At 38.8% G+C, this 22529-nt stretch overlaps 1 protein-coding gene across 1 annotated transcript in view; it reads left to right on the top strand.

Annotated features, from left to right (window-relative positions):
• The window catches only part of ptprn2 (protein tyrosine phosphatase receptor type N2), a 154898-nt gene that overhangs the window by 107908 nt on the left and 24461 nt on the right, over nt 1-22529 (top strand). Inside the window, exons 12-13 of the mRNA XM_032551111.1 lie at nt 12402-12617; nt 15491-15694. Of these exons, the coding sequence (XP_032407002.1) occupies nt 12402-12617; nt 15491-15694 (420 nt within the window). The remainder of the gene's footprint in view (nt 1-12401; nt 12618-15490; nt 15695-22529) is intronic.

Raw genomic sequence — 22529 nt, 5'->3', positions numbered from 1 at the left:
TCTTTTCACCAATTAGGTTCTGCTTTTAAAAACTCGGATCATGATGTGGCCATTTTATTTAGCTTCTTCTCACCCACACATCACATTATTGCTCCTTTTAAAAACGGCTCAAATGTTTTAGATAACACCTCTCTGATTAATGCAAACTCATTCCCTCTAAGACAGTGAAAACATTTTCTCTGATAGTAGGTGGATTTTAATTATTACTGTGGTTACGAGCAACATTTTCTTGACTTTGTTTAATTAATTTTAGATGGCATTTTAGCAAACGTGTCAGGCATATTGGGACTGCCGACTGCTGCTAGTAGAAAGCATCTCTCCTGTTAGCTGGAAGCAGTTGGGAACTAATCCCAACAAAATACTGGAAATCACAGCCAAAAGTTTAGATAAATTGGTTGAGCTTTATCTATATGTCTTTGTTTAGGACTTGGATTAATGAGTCGGCTGCTAAAAGAGATCAATATTGGATTTTTAGAGCTGCACTTTATCACAGCTTGGAGACTTTAACTAAACATGGCTCTTATAGCGTTTTCACCACAGGTGAGTTAAGAACAAGTTTTAAAGGAGGCATTTGCAAAATCATAATTCAGAAGGTTTACGTAAGGACTGCCCAGTGTTTGCCTTTTATTCCCACTTCAGTAGGCACTGCATGGTATCCGAGTCCACTGTCTTCTTTATGTTTCTGCGCTCCAGTCACATGAGACCAGTTTTGGCTTGTATGCACAACAATATATCTGGATACTCCACCTCATTGCCCGATTAAAACGACTTATGCTAGTTCTAACCCTAAATTGTCTTCTATGCCCAAAAGACCGAAAAAAACAATACAGTACGTTGCTTGTCCTGAATTTACCCTTCAAGGTGACAATGAGTCTAAACATGTAAATAAGTATAAAAGTTATCCCAAACAGCAAAAAGAGCAAAGAGCCTGATTTTAGCCTACAGAGTCCTTGTTTCAACAACCATTTCATCAGATCTCATGGTGCGAACAAACCCAACCCTCACATTACTCAGAACAAACTACCTGCCTTTAAAAACATTTTTGAAGATCTTTTTTTTTTAACACTGTTGTGTCTGTGCAACTGTGAGTCTCTTTCTGCTTAAGATATAATTGAGGTGACAAGTAAAGTGCTCACATTGATGTTTACTGCTTTGAACTACACAACTGGCAAAGCCTGGGTGGAGAATGAGGCCTATTTGAACAGGTTCATCTGGGAGGAAATCCAGAATGAAATGACTGACACACACAAGGGTTTTAAATGGCTTTAAACCTCCGAACAAGTGATGAGCATGAGACAACAATTCAAATGTTTCAAGTGCAATCCAAGGATGAGACTTTTTCTTGTGTCTCTGAGCTTCATCCGCCTGGAAATGTAGGATTTCATACAAAAATGTCCAAGGGAGACAAGAGAATCAAGTGTCATTTTTTTAAATGTCTTATCTCAGCCTAAATGCTGTTTTATTTCTACTGAGAAAAACTACACTGCATCAAATAGCAGTATGTTAAAGTCACAATCCAGTATCTGGACAGACAAGATATTCAAACCAACCCCATCTCATCTTCAACTCAAATGAGAGCGCTTTGTTCCATTATAAATGCTATCAGCATATAAATCAAAAACATTTTAAAAATAAATGAGTTAAACCCCAGATGAGGGTGGATGTTTCGCTACCGTGCACACATTTTGTAAAATCACTTCACCAACAACAAAAACAGCTGGAGGATCTGAAAAATGAAAAGAAAAAAAAAATGTTTTTTTTGTTTTGCATACATTTCTCACCACTCAACAATTCAATGCTCAACCTCCAACGCTTTCCTATATTGAGCCTCAGCAACGGCCTGGCTCACATATTATTATGAATAATTTATTGCAGCCTATTTCAAGGAGGCGAGCAGAACAACTATTTTTGGTGCATCCCACATTTGTTAAGTTTGCAGGTACGCAACACAGCTGTCGGTTTTCTTGTAAAAGGACTGTAAATAACGTTATCTTCTGCACAGATGCAATTTTGTTGTGATTGCTCACAACCCACTTTTATATATGTTCCAGTTCCTGGCAAGCAAAGTTTCTCTTCTATTTGATAAACTGTAGATAAAACAGATTGTATCACCAGGTGAGAGGTCTCCACAGAGGTATGGATGCTCAGATGCACTGTGGATAAGTTGCTATTTTTTGTGATGCAGTTAAGAAATGACAGATGAAAGGATCACTGATGATCAAATCGAGCTTTGAAGCCCGAAGAAAACATTCGGAGAAAACTGCTCGAAGGAAATTAGTCCGTCAACTTTTCACAGGAGTGGAGGGGTTGTTTCTGAAACTTGGGTTTTGTTTCCTTGTAACCAAACAGAAAACAAGTGATTTTACCCCCTCTCCAGTAGTCTTCTTTATCTCTGATGTAAGGAAGGTCTAAAAAACAAATCTTAAAAGAGCACATCTTCCTCAGTAGAGAACAAGATAATTTTTTCTGTGCTACCAAGATGTAATTTGGTGATTTGAAGGACTGTTTTCTTTTACATAACCAGGCTGTTATTGTGGCCCCAAAGACTTTAGACTTGGATTTGCCCCTCCAAGATTTGAGATGTTACCTGGTCTTAACTCTTAAAGACTTGAGGGTTGATTTAGACTTGCCCCTCAAAGACTTGACTTAGAATCTACCCTTAATTACTTAAACCTTGTGTTGAATTTCCAACTTAAAATACTTGAGTCTTGAGGGATTCTTACATAGCAGGAACACACTTTCCGATTTAATTTCTTAAAATAGAACCACCAATCAATTCCTCAGATATTGTCTGAGGCCTTCATGTGATATTAATAGGTGGACAAAATGAAGACAAACTAGCTGAGGTTTATAGTATCTGATCAGACTTTCTGGAGGTCAAGATAAGACTGAGATGTCAGTTCCCATCTCTGCCCTTGCCAAGGCAGTCACTCCTATACTTTGCCTTTTGTTTTTCTGGTTGTCTTATGTTAAAGTGTCAAACTGTGCATAAAACCTCCTTATGAATGCTCTCCTAAGCTTTGAGGAAATGTCATTAAACAAAAATACCTTTATTTTATGCTCTCTACTCAGATTGAACACACACGGGAACAAGGATTTATCCCTTTCCTTTTCCTAACTTACACAGGCATCAGTGGAAATCTTTGCACTGCCATGTCAGGTGGAGTACTTGACCCTGGGATTTGTTCAGCTTTCTTTGCCACTATAGTATGCACCACTCATTTCTGGCACTGCTTCGACAAAGACATCACTTTTCTGTCCTTTAATCTTAAAATAAAAAAATATGTCATGCAGTAAAAAAAAATAGAGAGAGATAGAGAGAGGAACAGGTAAGCCTGGCAGTAAGAGCAGAGATTGTTCTACCTCATGTTACCCTGAGGAGATACTTACAAGAGAAACAGCAGCAATCACTGGAGACCATGGCAGTGACTTGGATGGTTTCCTGAGTACATTTGGATTTTGGTCTTTGTGGGAGCCAATCAATGCATGTCAGACCTCCCTGTTGTGACAGCCATTAGCACTGGTCTCCCCGTGTGATGCGACATGAGTTGTGACATTGTGGTATGCTGTCATTTGCAGATGAGATGTGAAAGGTTCATGCACAGTGAGAAAATGTCTGGAAAAGTATGGAAATTTGATGTGTTGTGTAGGTCCAGATAAGTATGGAAAAATATAAAGCAGGAATGTATTTTCATTTCTGGGTTTTATTACATAAGTTTATACATAAATCCATCTGTAGCTATAATCTCTGATTTTGACAGATTGTAGGGAGACCTAAAAAAAGTAGCTGTAATCTTTGTATTTATACTATTTTAAATGTGTTCAATTTTGACCGAGAACTTTCATCATGAAAAATAAAGGAGAACCATGGACACGTAAACATGTTCAGTGTTCTCATAATTGATATATTGAAGGTTGCCACAAAAGAACAGGTGCAATAATAGCTTCTCTCTGGCTCTCCATCCTTGTTGGTACCAAGGGGACATTTTTATTTGTGCATCCATGGATTTAAGACGAACCTGACAGGAGATTGACCCGGCTGTCTAATATGGGCCATAGTGAAGCAGGATCTCCTCCAGATGGTTGACGTCAAGAGAGGACTGACTTTAATGAGCATTAACTTCTGCAGCTGCTATTTATTTCTCACTTGTAATAGAAGTCACTCACCAGAAGTCACGCAGTGAGTACCATGCATCAATTCTGCATCCATCCTCCACTGCAGAATGGTTTTTTTCCCCCCTCAAACTAAAGGAAAATATTGGAGATAAAAAATGTGCTTCTCTAGCCTGACAGTCTGCCCGTGCCCTCTGGGAGACAGATGGAAAACAAAATCTGAATTCAGAATAATTTCTGTTCTATGGAGATAGGAATGCAAACAGCATGACGTGATGGTTGTCACTCACAGGGTCTTCAAGGAAAAGAGGGAACAGAAGCGTTTGAGGAAACATCTTTTTTTTCTAGCTTTAATTTGATGTTGAAAGCATGTGCTACAAATGTTCTGATTGTAGGGTCAGTTAGAGGTTTTACACCCCTGGATATAGTTTATATATTTATTTATTTAGTTTTATAGTTTATAAAGGGGTGGCGTCCGATTGGGCTGTGGACCTGAGCTCTTTTTTTTTTTTTTGTTCTCCCTTTCGCATTGCCAACTCCAGCTGTCACACTGAGGGACAATGGACAAGAGGAGGGGGTGTGTGCTCGCTGAATGGAAAAAATAAACTGGAGAGCACTCCCTCCTCCCCATGACTCGTCATCTGCATTTGACAGGACCCCCGTTCTCCTCTCATCACCGCCCCTTTTCTTTTGCTTTCTCCTTTTCTGTCCCTGAGCGCTCCATAATCCCCCTTTCTCTCTCTCTCTCTCTCCCTGTTAAGTGCAGCTGTTGCTCTGCTTTGGGGGGCTCTCTATCCCCCCCACCACCTTTTTCTCCTGCCTGATTGCTAATTAGGATAACAGTTTAGTGAGTTTTATCTCCCAAACTTGTTAAAGTTGCAATTTTCCACCCCTTCTTTTTCTTGAGCCACACAGATCTGAAGGGAACAACAGAGGAAATTTCTAATTTTCCCCCTGTGTGTAGAATAAATCTGCCAACAACACTACATGACAACCATGCAACTTTTACCAAATTTTGGGTCTAGATTTGTGCCCATAGTTTATGTTACTGTTTTTAATTGAACCATTATAGATGTCAAGGGACCAGCAGGGAAAATAGCTCATTCTTAATTTCCCTTTGGGTCAAGCAAAGTATATCTACATTTTCAATTTGAAATTTGACACTGCAGTGCAGGGCCACTGCACTGTTTGCCTAAACCACCAGGGCAAAACATAAACAATAGGAATAGCGTTTAGGGAGGTTGATCACCTCGTTTTTTCTCCACGTTGATCTGAAGGAAGCAACTGGGAAAATATCCGATTTCCCCTTCAAACCAGCATTTCACTGTAACCAGTTTTAACATACAGAATGACTAAACTGTGAGAAAATTACAAACAGATACACAAAAAAATTTTAAAAGGACTTTTTCCATCCAAATTTGTAACTTGCCATTTTCCACCCTTTTTTTGTTGTCCATCCGTCTTTCCCCTGCATTTCTGAAACCAACAGCTCCAGTGACGTGCCTCTCCCCAGCAACTCTTAACATTTATTCTGAGGAATCCCGAGGCATACCCACGATACAACGGGATATACATTTCCTCCAGCAAATTCAGGGTCTGCCCTGAGGAGACTTCCCAGAGGGACGTGCCTGGGTAACCTGCAAAGAGCCTCCAAGAGATGAGCTGCCCCAAACTGACTCCTCTATATATGTGGAGGAGGAGTAACTCTATTTCTAACACATGGCACATATCTCATGGCCGTAGGTGGAGGTTGGACCATGGAGGAGCCGGTGGATCAGAGTTTGCAGGGCTTTTGCGATTGGCATTGTATGGCAGCCCGACCCACCATAGACTTTGCCTAAGCTGCCAGGACAAAGCAAAGCAAACAAACAAAAAGGGGACAGCATTTTTAGGGAGTTTTATCTCCAAAGCTTGTTAAACTTGCAATTTTCGACCCTTTCTTCTTCTTAAGCCTCACAGATCTGAAGCGAGAGCACAGAAAAGACTTAGCCAATTACGCATGATTTACATTATGGACCAGGCAATTTCCTTCTTTTTTTTTTCTCAGAAAGCAACTAATCTCCAGTGTAGCATTCATATACTTTACAACTACTGTACTGTGTGGCAGGCTCTTATTATGGCGCTCACTTCAGCTTTGAATGCAAAAAAAAAAAAAAAAATCCCACTTTGAAGTAAAAGAGAACTGCCTTATTCTGAATCCCTGGGAGAGAGGTAGAGAGAGAGGGGAGAGAGAGGTAGAACAGGGGGGAAAGGAGAGCCTGAGAAAACAGCAATTCACACAGCAAACACAGAGACCCCTGGTAGCTCAACAAATGAGCGACTAGCCCCTGCATCCATTCATATCGGCCCTTTCGGCCCGCAAGCCTATTAGCCAGGCATCGCTCCTTGAACACTCACTGTCGACAACATGTGGAGGCATCGCTATAGCAACCGGTGGATATGACATGTGCAATGGACGGGGGACTCCTGAGCTGCTGAATCTAAGGAGGGGCTCAGCCTTAACTAAATGATGGCAGAAAAAACCCTCTAACCCCGCCACCTCCCCGTCTCTTTTCATTGGCACGGAGGAGCTGAAAGGACTCACTAGTGGGGCTTCTGCACATTCTTGCAAAGCTCGGAAAATCAGGCGGGCATATCCAACATTCTTCTCCCCTTTTTCTTATTTTCTCTGTGTTTTTTTTTTTCTTTTCTTTCTTTCCTCCTTTTTTCTTCAACTATACGTGTTGAAGTGAAGCCGCGCTCTTTTGAGAGGTGGGGGTGGGGGGTGGGGGGGCGCACGCATTGATGGGACGCTCTCGCAGGGGGAAGGTTTTGGTGAAATGGACCGAGCTGGGACGCGCACAGACGCTTGTCGGAGCTGCGGCGAGTGTCAGCGGTTCCCGGCGCTCGCTGGAAATACGGAGGCGCGGCGTCAAGTCGCTCACTGCGTGACGCGGCGGCATGGATCTACTAGGTAACAATCTGTCCGAACACACCGCCTGATCGCTCCTGTTTTTGACAGTCTTAATTCATGAAACGCGACGTTAGATTACTTTGGTTTTGCGATTACCTTGTTAAGTTTATTCATTTTTATTTTATTTTTTATTTTTTGCGAGATTTACACCATTTTAGGAGTCTTTCTCGTGCGGCTTCATTTCATTTTATATTTAATCTTCCTCTAAAAGCTTATATTTCAGGAGAAAGGAAGAGTTTTGAGAGTTCTGATGTTGTTCTGGAGGCAAAGTTTCTGCAGGTCCAGCCTCATTAGCGCCCAGCAGCATGTTCAGAAAGTTTGCAAATGAGAGAAACCTCACATAGAAAATGTGATTTTTAAAATGTATCTTGTGTGCACAACAGAAATAATATTTTATGCTTCAATTTGGCATATATTTCCTGTTTAAAGCTAATCTTTATTTCATTTGAAATATCTACTGCTATCGTTATCTTTTTCAAATTAGGTCCTAAACACCTCGACATTTTCTCCATTTTTTCTGTAAAAATTTGTGCGACTTTATGGAACATTAAAACTGTGAGACTAAATTGTAGCATAAAATCAATTTTATTAAACTCTTCTGTAAGCACATAAAGTCCCCATTTTAACCATGTGGAATAATTAATCAGTAATAGCAGCTGCGGTTGGGAAATCTTGATTTTAAGGGTAATTGTGACTGGTCTCTGCCCGACCTTTTTCTTTATCATTTGAATAATCCAGAGCACCGAAATCCATCTGCCCCCTTGTCTCTTTCCCAGATTGGCTCATTCTCCACAGGGGCAACTTCAATAGAGGGAAGAGGGAGATGGTAGTTATTGAAATGGGGAGCCGTTTTTTGGATGTAACACACATCACACATAAAGAATATGTTTAAATCCGTTAGATTAAATATTTTGATGCTCTAATATTTTGAAGAAAACCTTAAAATTATATTTTACGAAAGAATAAGCCTGTTAAAATGATCATGAAATAATTAGAAAAAAGTACCAGGCTAGATTTTTAAGAATAATATAGTTAGTTTAAAAAACATATCGGATATTTTAGGGCTTTTTTTCCTGTGGAAAGTTTTTCTTTAAATTTAAAAAAAAATGTAAATTGTATTTAAAAATATGAGTAAGCCAAAAAGCTTTAAGGGGTAAGGCTGAACAGGCCCATAATTGTAAATTCTATCCTCATCTTTTCTCCTCCTTTTTACAAGCTATTTGTCCTCTTTTTTTTTCTCCCCTTTCTGTCTCTCCCTCGTTTCTTCCAGCACGATTACCGCCTTCAAACAGTCTTTTATGCTTCCGTTGAATTTCAAGGCTTTTTGCTCCCACAGTGGAGGTGCTTTTCAGTCGTTTCAAGGTGAATATTTTTCAAGAATAGCCAAAGATAAGAGATCAAAGGGAAAGATTCTCATAAAAGAAAAGAAAAAATGAATGTAAGAAACAATTTAACTTCCAGAGATTTGGAACTTGGGTTCTTAAGCACCCTAATGATATTTGATGGGGCATAAGATAAAATTGAGTTTTACATGATACGATTTTGACTTCTGTCAGAATTTGCAGTGAGACAGGAAACAGTTTGTTCATCTGCTCACTGAGACAGACAATCCTTTGGATGGAGGCCATTTCTCTCCCCTGCAATCGGGCCTTTTCGAACCCCGCGCTCTGTTGTTTTCCAGCCTCTTAATCCCTGATTGAAACTACATGCTGGAACCTCAGCTTTTGCAATCAACAGCGAACGCTGTCAGGCCCAACACAGCACACTGAACAGAGCCGTCTTGCTAAACCCCACTGGCAGTTATCAGCCACAAGGTCAAACCGGATTGTTGCTGGTCTGAGGTAGAAGTGTCTCATTTCTGGAAATGATAACAAGTTGTAGCAATCCTTCAGCATGCCTATTAGACCCCCTTCAGGCTAAATGTCAAACCTCCTCCATTTTCTTTTTTTTTTTTCAGATTTTTTTTTAGCACATCAATCTCTCAGTATTACATGAAGACAATTAGGAGCCTGCTGATGTATGTGTTCGTTGTTTATTGATATTGCCCTTTTTGCAGATGCATAGCTTCTGCAGCCGGGAACATTAGATCAAAATTGTGTGCATAGCTGGCTTTTTCAGAAACCTCCTCTTTTCACGTCAATCGCAGAGACAGTAAGAGTGATTTATGGGGAGGAAATTGTTTTGGGCAAATTGCATCTTTCCTATTTTGAAATCTGGCTCGACAGGACGCTTTGCAATCAGTGAAGAAAATCTTACTTATTCAGCCTCGATTTTTGAGCTTTTGATGTGGAATGGAAGATCGCATGGTGCATTGATTGATTTTTGGGTTTCTGTTAGGTTTGACTAGTTGATTCTAAATACAAACAATCCTGACATGTTTATTTTAAGGATGATAACTCATGACATGTTCTGTAGGTTCTTTTATACAGATGTTTTGTTGGAGAAAATTCAAAACAATATTGTACTTTTGAATCTTACAGAGAATTAAGAATTATCCCAATATATTCTTATCCCAATATATTAATCTGAACAACCTTTATCTGATTTTTATTTTACTCAAAAATAGTGCATTAAAACATGTGTTATTGGTTGATGTGTTTACATATCCCAAAATGGTGGAAATTCTTTTTTTTATGTATTTAATGAGCAGGGGGCTGAGAAAAATCCTATTTTTGACCTGCTGACCACCAGTCAGAACCAATTAAGGATTCTGATCTCTGCCTGATAGATTGGTGCATCTCTAATGTGGCCTTTAGCAGAATATAATCTAGGATCCCACTTTGAGTTAAGCCCATCACCCACCAGGCACCACAGCAGCAAAAATACTGTTTACATCCTGTGCATGTAACAGCTCTTACTAGTAAGCCCACAATTAAATTGACGTTATCACACAATCTGTTTTGCTTGACCCTCAAATTGCTCACCCCACAATATTTATTAAATAACTTGCATAAATAAATTGTGAAGATAAGACTGTTTCTTAGTCCTACATGAAAATGCAAGGAAGTCTGACGTGAGCAAGCAGCTTAATTGGTTGTGCTAACAAGCAAACTCACACACAAGGATAAGAAAATATTAATGAACAATATGCTACTGCATCACATGATGACTCTTGTCATAATGTTAAAACTAAATTTAAATATTTGGTGGTTTATTTTTACATTTTTAATTATAAATATTTAAAGCCATTTTAATTTAATTTTGATCTATTTAGTTAATTTAAATAGCACCAAATTAGAGCAAATGTCATCTGAAAGTGACAAACAAACAGTTTGTCTGAATGTGAAGTCATTTAAATTTTGGTCCAAATTCAACTCATATCCATGTGTTTCCTTTCAGTTCAATTTAGTAACTCTCATATGCTATTTAAAATACATAATTCATTTAAAATGTCATTAAAGATTGAAAAAATATGATCTGTTATAAAATTTCAAATCAAAATCTGAAAGTAGGTTCATTATTTGCAGATGTTACAACACAGTATTTTAACATCCTTACTCTACATTAGAAGTCTTCAGTGCCCCCTAATGGTCTGGGGGTTGACAAGTAGCAGCTTAGATTTACTCTGCTTTCTTTTGGCCCTGCTCTAATTAACCACTTCTTAATATTGCTTCAAGAAATTACTGCTGGCCAATAATGTTCTTGTCAATTGAGACTAAAAACTTTGTTTTTTTTCCCTGTTGTTCAAATACATCAAACTAAGGATTCACACCATTTTTCATCTGTTACTTCATAAACCAACACCTTGTACTTTCATGACTGATTTACACGTTAAATAAAGATTTCATGAAGGTTAAGGTTATGCTGGAAAGTGCAAATGAGGATAATCTTCTAATTCACAAATTTTCTGTGGAATATAAACCTACTATCTCTATCAAAAAATAATAATAAACTTTTGTTACATTTCTCAGTCCTTTTTAAATTCTGTGAAGAACTAAGAATGTAAGGAATTTTAGTTCAGTTCAGTTCATTTTACCAGCCCTAAATTACAGGAACAGTTACCAAAAGGTTAGAATCAAATGCAGCCATACAAAATGTGGTTCAGGTCAAATTCAGTCCAAATAAAACCAGTTTATTCTGATACAATTCATGGTTACAGTCACATTCAGATCCAGATACATATATTGCAATTCAAATCTATATTAAAGCTACCCCATTAAATCAAAGTCAGCTGGTCATATGAAGTCAAAGTAAAGCAAAAAAAAAAGAAAAAAAAGAGCAGCTTAGTTTGCTTATATCTTGGGCCAACTCCTCCTTAAATGGACAATTTCCACTATTGGTCTGTTTTGTGATATATTTCTCTTTTTTTATTATTAATTTTACTTTTTTGACTTTGTTTTTCTTCCAACATATAAGTTGTTACATGTTCAAAATAAACTAAAATGGAATTAAACTGAATTGAAATTGCTGCTAACAGCTGCTGTTGGCTATCAAGCCCCTCAAGGGAGTTTATGATGACAATTAGAAAGGCACCAATCAATCGGCCAAAGATCTGACTTTTCGATTTTTTATTAATTTGCTGTGATCCCTGATAAGCAGGCCAATTGAACAGAAATATGTGATCTTTTCCCCAATGCATTCAAACTAAAAAAAAAAAAGTTTTTCAGAAAATAAAGGGGGAATAACCTTGCGAAACCATCATTATTTGTTGGAGTCTAATATGACTACCTCTATCACAGAAGCTGAAACACATATTTTTGTTTGATCGAGTCTTTCTGACCCTGTTCTAGCCCCTGGCAGACCTCAGTAAAAAACAACTTGGTATCTGTCAGGAAAAGCCTGATCTCGCTATTACAAAGTATGGCCTTTATGTTTAAAGTGCCATAGTTCCCACAAATATATCTTTCTGGCTGTATTGGCGTTCAGATTATTTTTGAAAGCTTCTTCATTCTTCTGCTGGTGGATGCACTTTAGCCTACCTGTGTGTCCCCTCAGCCCTGCTTTGCTCAGAGCCTAATCCAGCCAACTCTGGACCAGAAGAGCTAATTAAGCACAAGCTTTTCGTATCCCAGCATCCTGCAGCTGCACAGTGCCAGGGTGGCTCATGCCAGCACTAAATGGGGTTGTAAATATCTGTAGTGGGACTCAGACAAGAGACAGCACTGGGCAGAGGTTGGTAATGGGGGCTGACTGAGCCTGAATGCAAATAATGAGGTGGCTATCAGGGATGTCTAATGAGTGGAACCAGATATTCTGTATTTGAAAGTCAAAACAAGCTTCCAGGTGAAAATAAAAAATTCTCTCCTGACATGGAGGGACTGCATCCATGTAGAGAAAGTCAGAGAAGCATAGTTTGCTGTTCTGACAGCATGTTCTCTCTGTGTTTGTTCTCCAGAGGGGCAGCCTGACCCAGATCCCCGTGGTGAAAGAGACCAGGGTGGAGTCTGGCCAGTTCCTGCTGCTCTCCGTCCTCTGCATGCTCTTCATCCTGGTGGCGCTGGCCGTGTCCACCACCTTCTTCTGCATCCGCCAGCGCTCACACCTCCACATGAAGGAGAAGCTGGCAAGCCTCGGGACTGACACCAGCCATGACGCCACCGCAGCCTATCAGGTTAGCCCCAGCCCCCTCTCTGTGCTGCCAGCCAATCAGACGCCAGAATAACCATTCTGCTCTCTGCCATTGGTGGAAAACGCACTGCGTTCATGTAGAGTGAATTATTCTATAAAAGTGTGTTTGGAGACCTCCATCTGTATTTGAGATCATCCGAATTGATCTCCATCCAGTGTTTTCTGCCTACCTTTTTGAGGAGAATTGTGTGTGTGAACCTGAACGCATGCGATCGGAAACGTGTCTCCACCCTGACCTATTCCCACTGTTCCTCCAAAGCAGCAGGCGGTCTGCTCCATATTGATTTTTGCAGGGTTGGGACTCAGCTGTGCCCAGCATGCCACTCCGAACACATTTATCCACATGTCGAGTTAACATTTTCAATGTTTAATCAGGCTTCTGCAGGGCTGCTCTGAGAACGTGTTAACACTTATGACCCCAGATGACTTTTACTGGAAAGAAGAGAAATTAGCATGAATGGGAAATCACACTTTGCCTCACAATTATTAAATTTGAGCTCTGTTAGTGTGTATTTCCTGCTGGCTCTGAGATTGGTGCTCAGGCTTTATACAGGGTGGCTTCTTCTTCACAATATATTTTAAAAAAGGATATTCAATTAAATTTCATTATAGTTAGGTAGGTAATATTAACATTGCAACCAACTTTCTCTGATTTATTGCAAATGGGATTATTATTACAATGTTTAACTACAATGTTAAAACTGCAAGGATTCTAATATAACACAGTCCAACAAAAGAAATATGACATTTTTGAATGATTCCTGTGTCGGGTCCCTGCTTGTGATTTGGCTTGTTTTTCTTCTCATTAGTAATCTAAAAAGCGGGGGCAGCAGTGAACCTGTAATCCTATGACCTGTGCTCCTCTTTGTCTCTCCCCTGGAACTGACTGTATGCTCCTTTTTCTTCTTCTGTGGAGAAAAAAAATTGTCAGCTCCAGCAGCACAGCACTGGTGCTTTTGCAAAGACGCTGAGAGGTGGGATGAGTTATGAGGTGGACCTGGACGCTACCCCAAGGCCAGGGCCCTGGGCACCATTTGATGGCTGTAATCATTAAAGTCTGATGGTGGAAAAGCTGATCCAAAACCAGGAGCTTAGGAGTAGGAGAAGGAGGAGGAGGCGCTGTGCTCTAAAGGGAAATATCACTGCGATTCATCATGAGATAGCGTGCGCTTTCATGAGGCATTTTCTCTGGCCTGTGCTGTCCTCGTCGTTATTAATTGGGTGTGAAAATTAATTTTGTGGAGAGAAAAGGAGCTGCTTTGCCTCCTCAAAAAAAAGAACAAAAAAAATTCAAACATGGTGGGCTTCGCAGATTATGATTTCCAAATGCAAATATCAAATGAGATTACAGCTCGAGGAAAGAAGCAGGGGGAAAACAGAGCCGGAAGATTGCACACAGTTTTATGATGCTGTGCTACAGGGAGCTAATGTAGGCACCGAGGCATGATGGGAGAAGAGCTGAGTCATTAGGAGAGGTGTGGGGCTTTTAGCGGGAAACATTCAGATATTAATCAGAATAAAGCATTAGATGACTTTTGTTGTAATTATTTATTTGGTTTTCTGCAATGATGGGACCAAAGAAAGGCAAGGGGCAAGACAGAACAGACTTTGCAATATGCCTAAAATGAGCATCACGTCATATTTATCACCTTTAGGTGTGTCCCACCCAAACCTCTAAATATAACCACAGCCTTATAAAACTCCAGAATTGTTGCTGTAATTTTTAGTTTAGTGCTTCACCCTATAGTTAGAAGTGCCTCTCCTTTGGCCACACTTGTGAATTTGCTGACACTCCCCTGACACAACAGCATGGCATCCTTCATCTTCTTAAAGCATGAATCAAAGAGCAGGGAAAAAGCTGTAATTTGTTTGTTTGTTTTTTATTATTATTATTTTATTTGCAAATCTCATATTTTTTGCATTTTCATATCCAGATTTTACATTTCAAGTGTGTGTGTGTATATATACCTAACTGTAGAACTAAGCATGAAGGTTCAATTGTAGTAATTCATTTAGAGAAATAAGTTGAATAGTTTGATTGAAAAAAGACTTGTGTGGATGACATCCCACACATAATATTTATTTATTTATTTATTTATTTATTCATGACAACCGCAAATAAATGTCCTAAATAAACTAGTTTATAAAATATAAGCTTTTTTGGGGGGTGGGGTGCCACTACAAGTTGATCAGTGGGCACCGTCTGGCCATCCAGTTGAAAAGCTTTCTGGAGGCAGCACTGCTTTGCTGTGAGATATTTATATTTTGTACAATCTGACTGATGGTTGAATTCTGCCTATGTATTTCTATGTTTGGAGGCAAGGGCCACTCCCATAGATTTTCTTGCCCCTTCAGTGAGTTAGTTGATACAAATTGATTTTCCCCAGTATCTGTCTATTCTGGCCAAATAGGAGTCTAAATGCTCCTATTTGCAGAAATAATACAGTCTCTGTAGATGGAAATATGTGATGTAAATGCAGTTTTGGGCCCATTCTTGAAAAACGGGAGAAAGAGAGAGAGCGAGAAAGTCATTGTGTGGTATTAAGGTGCAGCATTTATACTTGAAAAGGCGCAAGCTTCCTCAGCTCGTGTATTTTTGACATAATTAGTATAATCTTTATAATCCACAGGGATAAGCCATTAATCTACAGACAAGTGAGCAGAGATACAGGATTTTACGAGGTGCATTTATAGAAGTCGGCTCCTCACAGCATAAGGATAAGCATGTAAAATACACCAGCAATTGTTACGTGTATGACAGGGATATGAAATACATGACAGCTTCCAAGGGAAAAAAAAAAAATTCCTTATTACTCAGTCTTTCCACATCACGCTCTGTAATCCCTCCCCCTACAGGAACTATGTCGCCAGCGCATGGCGATCAGGACGTCGGAGCGCGTGGAGCGGCCAGAGACCCTGCGTCACTCTCGCCTCAACAGCGTGTCGTCCCAGTTCAGCGACGGCCCCGTGGCCAGCCCATCGACGCGCAGCAGCACCTCCTCCTGGTGTGAGGAGCCGGTGCCGTCCAACATGGATATCTCCACAGGTCACATGATTTTGGTAAGGCTGACAACATCTTAGTGAGGATTTATGGGACAAAAACAGTGTCGAGGAAGGAGACTCGAGTCTGAGGCGGAAATCCCTGAAAATGATATTCTTGGGTGTGAGATGTGGCCAACTTTAACCCAAAGTCAAACTTTCAGTTCAGTTTATTTTTACATAATCTTAAAGCCCTTTACAAGGCATGCAGGTCCAGTTCAAATAAAGATGAAAGACAAATATAATTAAATGAATCAAATTTGTTCAAGTATAATTTAATCATACTGAGATTCAGTCTCATACAGTCCAATTTACAATACAATACTGTCCAGCTGAGTCTATCATGTAATGGCATTTGGTAAAATGTTATCTACCCTTGGAAAACCCGTTAATAGCATCAAGCCACCGAGCATAAATCTGACATGCAGAGCAAGGATGTGATGACACAGGTTGGTGAGAAATCGAACAGAATTGGCAAAATCCTTACTATAAGTACAGGACATGAGTGAAAACTGAAAGGAGCAGTGAAAATTAAATGACAAAGCAGGTTTCCTCCTTTAACACTGATAAAGCACTGCTCAGTAGTCATGGGAAAAAAGAAAAGAAGAGTCCATGCACAGGGAAAGTCTGCATGAGAGGATATAAAAGTGGTGGCTAAATAGGATGTGGTTCAGGTTTCACAACTCTGCTGCCATCATTCTGTTTCTACTTTTCAACTCCCTGTCAATGAGATGCCAGAGAAAGTGAATGAAGTTTTCTCCACTTATTTGGAGCATAGAGTTATGCAGTTCTTCCTTCCCCCACATGTTGCTGCACACTGCCCATCAGCTGACTGAAAGAAGCCTTTTCTAATTTTCTGGTTCTTATCAAAAGTAATTTAAAACATTTTTTATTTTGAAATAATTCAAGTCAAGACAATCACGATGTGGAAACTAAATTAACTCCACACTTTGCTCATAGATTGATAATATTTTAGAAACGACTGACTACAGGTTGACTAATTGAGCAGATAGCCTGACTAATTAAGAACCAAATATCAGCTTGCTGTGTTAATCTCTAAATGTTTTTGCCTATGTCTATGTATCAGAGTTAACGTATTGATACATTTTAAAATACAATATTTTGATATTAATTATCTTACGTTGTTATTGTAGGACTAGGAATAATATTTGCTTTTCTGCTTTAAATAAAAGCAAATAGATTCATTCTATGGTTTTGCTGTAAAATGTTTAAAAGTATTATTTTTATTTGAGGTAATTACGTTATAAGAATCTCATTCTAATAATGATAGATTATTTTTTAAAAAGTCCAAATCAGATGGAAATAATGTCCTGATTTTCTTTAGTGTTAAATATATTTGAGGGACCTTGTTGAGATCCCTCAAGATTAGATAGATTTTTCTCACGTTAAGTTCTCATGAATGCATCTCTACTTTATTTCTACAGTCGAGATCTAGTCTCACTTTGTTATTTGAAGAATCCTGTTTTCGTTGTTTATTCTTTCATTTCTCTTCCTGCTGTTTTTATTTTGCCTCTTGTTTTTATCTTGGCCCTGTTGCCTCCTTCCACCAACTTTCTTCGTCTTTCTCTCAAGTTATCACTCCATCCAGCTCTATTGCTCCTTGTAATTTTCACCTTCCGCTCATCGTGTTTCCACCTGTGCCGCTGCTGCTCAGTCCAGGCGTCGTCTCCTGAGATGAGAGCGACAGAAAATTAAATCTCAACACCTATCTGATTTTCCTGATGTTTTTAAAAAAATAACGTGTTCATTTGTGCATATTTTGTTCCTGTTTTTCTCCTAAATGAGAAAGCTCTCACAAACACACAGAGGACAGTTTTAATTTTGTTCAACTTTCATTCAGGGGAAAAAAGAAAAAAAAAACAGCTTGATAGAGGAGATGGATAGATGCCTCGCAGTGTTTCCATTAATGGAGAAAGCATTCATCACACTGCATGTCTGGCTTTTATACTGGGAGGCTGTAATGAATGAGAGGGAATCTGAGTAATGCCTCGTATTTGGTGGTAATAGATGGGTTTTGTTGCACTTGTCAAGGCTTGTTTGTGAAGCCCCCTTTGAAAACACTGACAATAGAAAAGCATTTAGCTGTGCAAATAACAAAAGGAGCCGCAGTGAATAATTTCTAGGAGCTGTTGTTATTATTAAGCCTTGTTTCTTCACAGCAGCAGTGCAGGATTAGACTATAGAGAAGGTAAAAATAATAATAATAATAATAAAAAGACACACTGGGACCTTTGCTTCTCTCTCCATGCTGTGATTGACATGGAGGTGTCCTATAGAGGGGGCTCTTCTTTGAAATTCTCCCGTCATCTTAACGTGAAACCATGTGTGAGATTGCCTTGTTATCGCTGATCTCAGACCTATATTTCCCCTCCTCATCTCTGCTCTCCTCTCCTCTCACATTGTGCAAAGCTAGATGATGAATACTGAACTCTCCAAAGCTTACTGGGGTGTTTTTCTCTCTCCTATTTTTTGTTTTGTTTCTTTAGACTCGATCACCTCATTCTCACACACACGCATACACCCGCACTCAAATTATTTCAGAATAAATGTTGCACCCCACAGCGCAGCCCACCTTGAGACTTGCATAACGACTTCAAACTTCTGAATTGAAATTGGATGTGCTGACTCATCTGCTGGGTGTGTCTTTTTTTTCCGTTTTTTCTTTTGACACTTCGGCACGCCTCTAGTGTCTGACGATTTGCATCTTCTTTCCTTTTTCCTGTTTCAGCTGCTCTGTGGTGCTGTAACTGGCACTTTTTATCTTCTGAGTGGTTAAAAATATCGGAAAATGATAATGGAAAAGCAGCGTGTGGCTATATTTCTGCAGCGTTAGGCTGTTTCAGCACCACGGACAGCGCAGTAGACTCACCAAGTTTGTGGACAAACAGGCTTGAGTTGCTTTTTCTTGCTCTTATTACAGTTCCCTGCGCAGAAATTTTCATGCCTCTTGAATTTTTTCACACTTTCATTATTTTGTCATTCTTTGACATGTAACTACAGCAAACCTGTTTGCATATTATTAGGATTTTGTGTAAAAAAACCAACACAAAGTAGTGCATCATTGTGAAATGGAAGGAAAACATTTTTACAAACACAAATGTGAAAACCGTGGTCTGCAGACATATTCAGTCTAGTCTGACTCAACTGATACTGCACATCAACTTAAAAACACCATTTCTGTGGTGATGCATGGGAGTGGCAGCAGCATGTTGTGGGGATACTTTCTTTCAGCAGGGACTGGAAAGCTAGTCTGGGCTAAAATGGCTGAGACCTAAATCCCACTCAGAATCTGATCCAAAAGGTAAAAAAAAGGAAACTCTTTAAACTATCCGACTGAACTTGAACTATTTTGCAAAGAACGTTCAAAGCTTAATTTTTAAAATGAGTAAATGTGGTAGAGACAAACCCTAAAAGATTTGCAGCTGTGATAGGTGGTTCTACAAAGTATTGACTCAGAGAAGGTGAATACAAATGTACACCACTGTTTGTTTGTTTTTTAGATTTAATTTCAGCTTTAATTATAAAAACCATCCATTGTTTATGTTCCACTTCACAATTAAGGATTATTTTCTGTTAGTTCGCCAACTAAAACACCAAAGAAGTACATGGACATTTGCAGTGTGAGGTTATAACATGAAAAAATTAGAATATGTTCATTCTTCCAATGGACTTTACCCATCTTGAGAAATAGATAATTTGCTGCAGGCTCTTTGCTGTTTACCAGTTTTCCCCTTTTTTTCATTTTTTTTTTCAGAATGATAAATTATTTGCCTAGCAGGAAAAACAAAATGCTCCGCTCTCCCTGTTTTAAATTTAGTTCCTGAGCAAAAACACAATTTGCTCTCCCATTTAAGACCTCTTTTGTTCAGCTATTATTTGTTGCACAAAAATCACTCTGCACATTAATACCCCCTTTTTTCCACACGCCTCACAGCTGCTTATCATACCATAAAGCCCCCGGCCCAAACTGCTTGCAGCATTTTAATTCGACAGGGACGTGTTACCTGTTGTGTCTGGTCGTGCCTTCATCCCAATTTCATCCCTCTGCTGCAGAGGAGACCGCTGCTTAGGAAGGATTAGACATTGTTTCCCTGACACGCACAGGCCTCCCATCCCCAGCCCTCTGATTGGCAGACATAATCCCCCCCCTCAAACCCCACTATTCACCAAGCCTTCGTTACCCTGTCTCTGGAATACGCCACGGTCCACTGCCTCCCTCCTAAAAAAAAAAAAAAAAAAAGGGAGGGAGGGCTGAACACAGGGGCTCTGCTGGCTGCATCGCATTAAGCTTGCAAAAAAAAAGATATATATGAATTTGGAATGCAATCGATTTGGCGGCTATCAGTTGAATAGATGCAATTCAGACTGGATGCATGGCGTACATGTATATATAATGCTGGTCGGGAGAGGGGGAAGTGGGCTGCAGAGAGTACTTGTGTGGGGTGACAAGAGTGCAGTGAAAAGTGATTCTACTTTGCGTAGAAGGCACCCAACTCAGCATATGCAAGCTTGCATGCGTTATTCACTGTTAAAACTGATGGATTTGTTCACATACAGCAAAATAATTCAATTTTTATTATTATTCAACTGCAATAATCCCTGGGAATGTGACTTTTTCAAAGACTTTAGAACCCGGGAGTCATCTTTGTAATCTTTTGTACTGTTTCTCAAAGAAAGGTTCTTGAAAACTTATGTTTTCCAGATTTGGATAAAAAAGAAGCAAAGCAAAAAGGGGATGAAAAATATTTGAGTTTAAATTTATTGTTTTGTTATAGAGAGAGTCTGTTGATAAATTAACATATTTATAAAATGAAGTAATTTTATATGAATATAAACAAGTCAAGCAAGTTTCTGTCAAACTCTTTTCACAACTCTCTTGGTCTCAAGCCCTGCTTAGGTCAGTTCTTAAAGCTGATTTTGATACCATACACAACATTTTTTAAATTATTTTTAACCCTTTAGAAGAAAATATAGAAAAATAGATCAGAAAATGAGTTTGAAGTTGGTTCAGATGCTGAAAAAATGAAATGCCACAAAGCTGAATGACAAGCCAGCTTCCGCATGGCGTTGTATCATGGTTTGTAGAGGATATAGTTTATAACAAATGAAGAGATCAGCTTTAGTTGTGTACATAAACAAAAAATGTGCTTCCACTTTGTTCTTTTTGAAGACATTTTGAATATAAATATATAAAAGATTTTGGTAATTGGGTAAATGTTTTGTATTGAAATGTCACCAGAAGTGTAAACAAAAACAAAATTTGTGGAGGGTAAATGTTTCAGCTTCAGTCAAACACATGACTAAAGAATAGACATCTGTTTTTCAGATGAGAGATCAATTAAAATTTCTATCGAAAATTACCTTTTAAATTTATTCATATTGAACCGACATGCTTTATCTTTTATTCAGCACAGTACAACTTGATTTGTTTGTCCAACTAATTGATTCTTTTTTTTAATTTCTTTTATTGTTGTATTAGTTACTAAAATAAAACTTTGTCTTCCACAATTTTTAAGAAAAGAAAATCTAAGTTTTCGAATAAGCTTGCACTAATAAGAAATTTTGTGATTGGAATCTGATCACCAATTTTTTAAAGATTTGACCTACCGATACAAATTTTAGCTGATTCTAATGTCATTGTAGAACTATGAATAACAGCAAAATACTTTACACCAACATTTTGAATTAAAGTGGTTTGGCAAATGTTTTATAGTAAAGTAAAACAAAGACTTTAAAAAAAAAGAGTTTTAGAGCTGTGTCTCTCTGCTTTACAGATTGTTGGACATAAGTACCCATAAAAATAACACCACTAAAAAGAAGTATATTTCATTCACTCCTTTTACAAAATAGACTGCAAAAACTTTGTAAACTGTAAACTTTTCTTCTCGAAATCTTCTTATGGCTTTTCTGCCTCCTTTGCCTCCATTTTTAAACTCCTCATTGATCCTGAATGTAGCTAACCGAGTCTTGTTCCCAAAGTAAAATCATCCAAACCACAGATCTTGTCAGCTCCCCTTTTAGTTCTTATGTATGGGACATTCACTGATCAGTGAAAAGATCTGGTTTTCTAGCTTCCAATCAGCTAATCTCTGACTGAAAGATTGGTTTATTCTGGTTGGTGTTGTCTATTAAAATGTTGTGAAATACCCCTTTACCACATGTCCGAATGATATTGTAGCCTAATTTGTGGAACATAAATGTAATATAACAAGTACAGTAAAGCTTTTGTTTGTATGTCAAGAATGTTATAAAAACAGAATTTTTAGAGGAAAATGTATAAAAAAAAGTCACCTCAATTTACACTTCTAATGTCTCACAGGTTAATAGCCTATTATTCTGCTGGACAAGCTTATTTGTGATTATATTTTTGGAAGTAATTGTGACTATCCTTTTTCAAAGATTTCCTTGTGGTTGACAGGCAGGATGAATGAATGAATCAGATATAGTGAAAGCGAAGCATCACCTCTTTGCCTGGCCTACCTATATACCGCTCTTAATATGGGATAAAAACATGGCACATCTGGGTATCATTGTCATTGTATTAGCCAGCTGATCCCTGACATCAGTTTATGAGTCTGTAATCTTCTCTCTCGCACAATAGGCGGACTGAGCCATCTAACCCCCGTCGGGAAGAGAGCCATGATACAGGAATAACGTTCCACCCTAAAAAAAAAAAAGGAAGAATAAGAATCTCCTTGCCAGCACAAACTCTAAGCTCCATAAGACTTGCCCTGGTTTAGCAGAATGCACAAACACACACACACGCACACGCACAGACAGGCTGCTACTTGCCCCTCCCCCTTTTTTCTTTCTCCATCTTTGTCTCTAGAGCGAA

The sequence above is a fragment of the Xiphophorus hellerii genome, chromosome 21, assembly GCF_003331165.1.
Source record: "Xiphophorus hellerii strain 12219 chromosome 21, Xiphophorus_hellerii-4.1, whole genome shotgun sequence".
Lineage (NCBI taxonomy): Eukaryota > Metazoa > Chordata > Actinopteri > Cyprinodontiformes > Poeciliidae > Xiphophorus > Xiphophorus hellerii.
The sequence above is the reverse complement of the archived record's forward strand: the minus strand, read 5'-3'. Positions and strand labels throughout refer to the sequence as shown.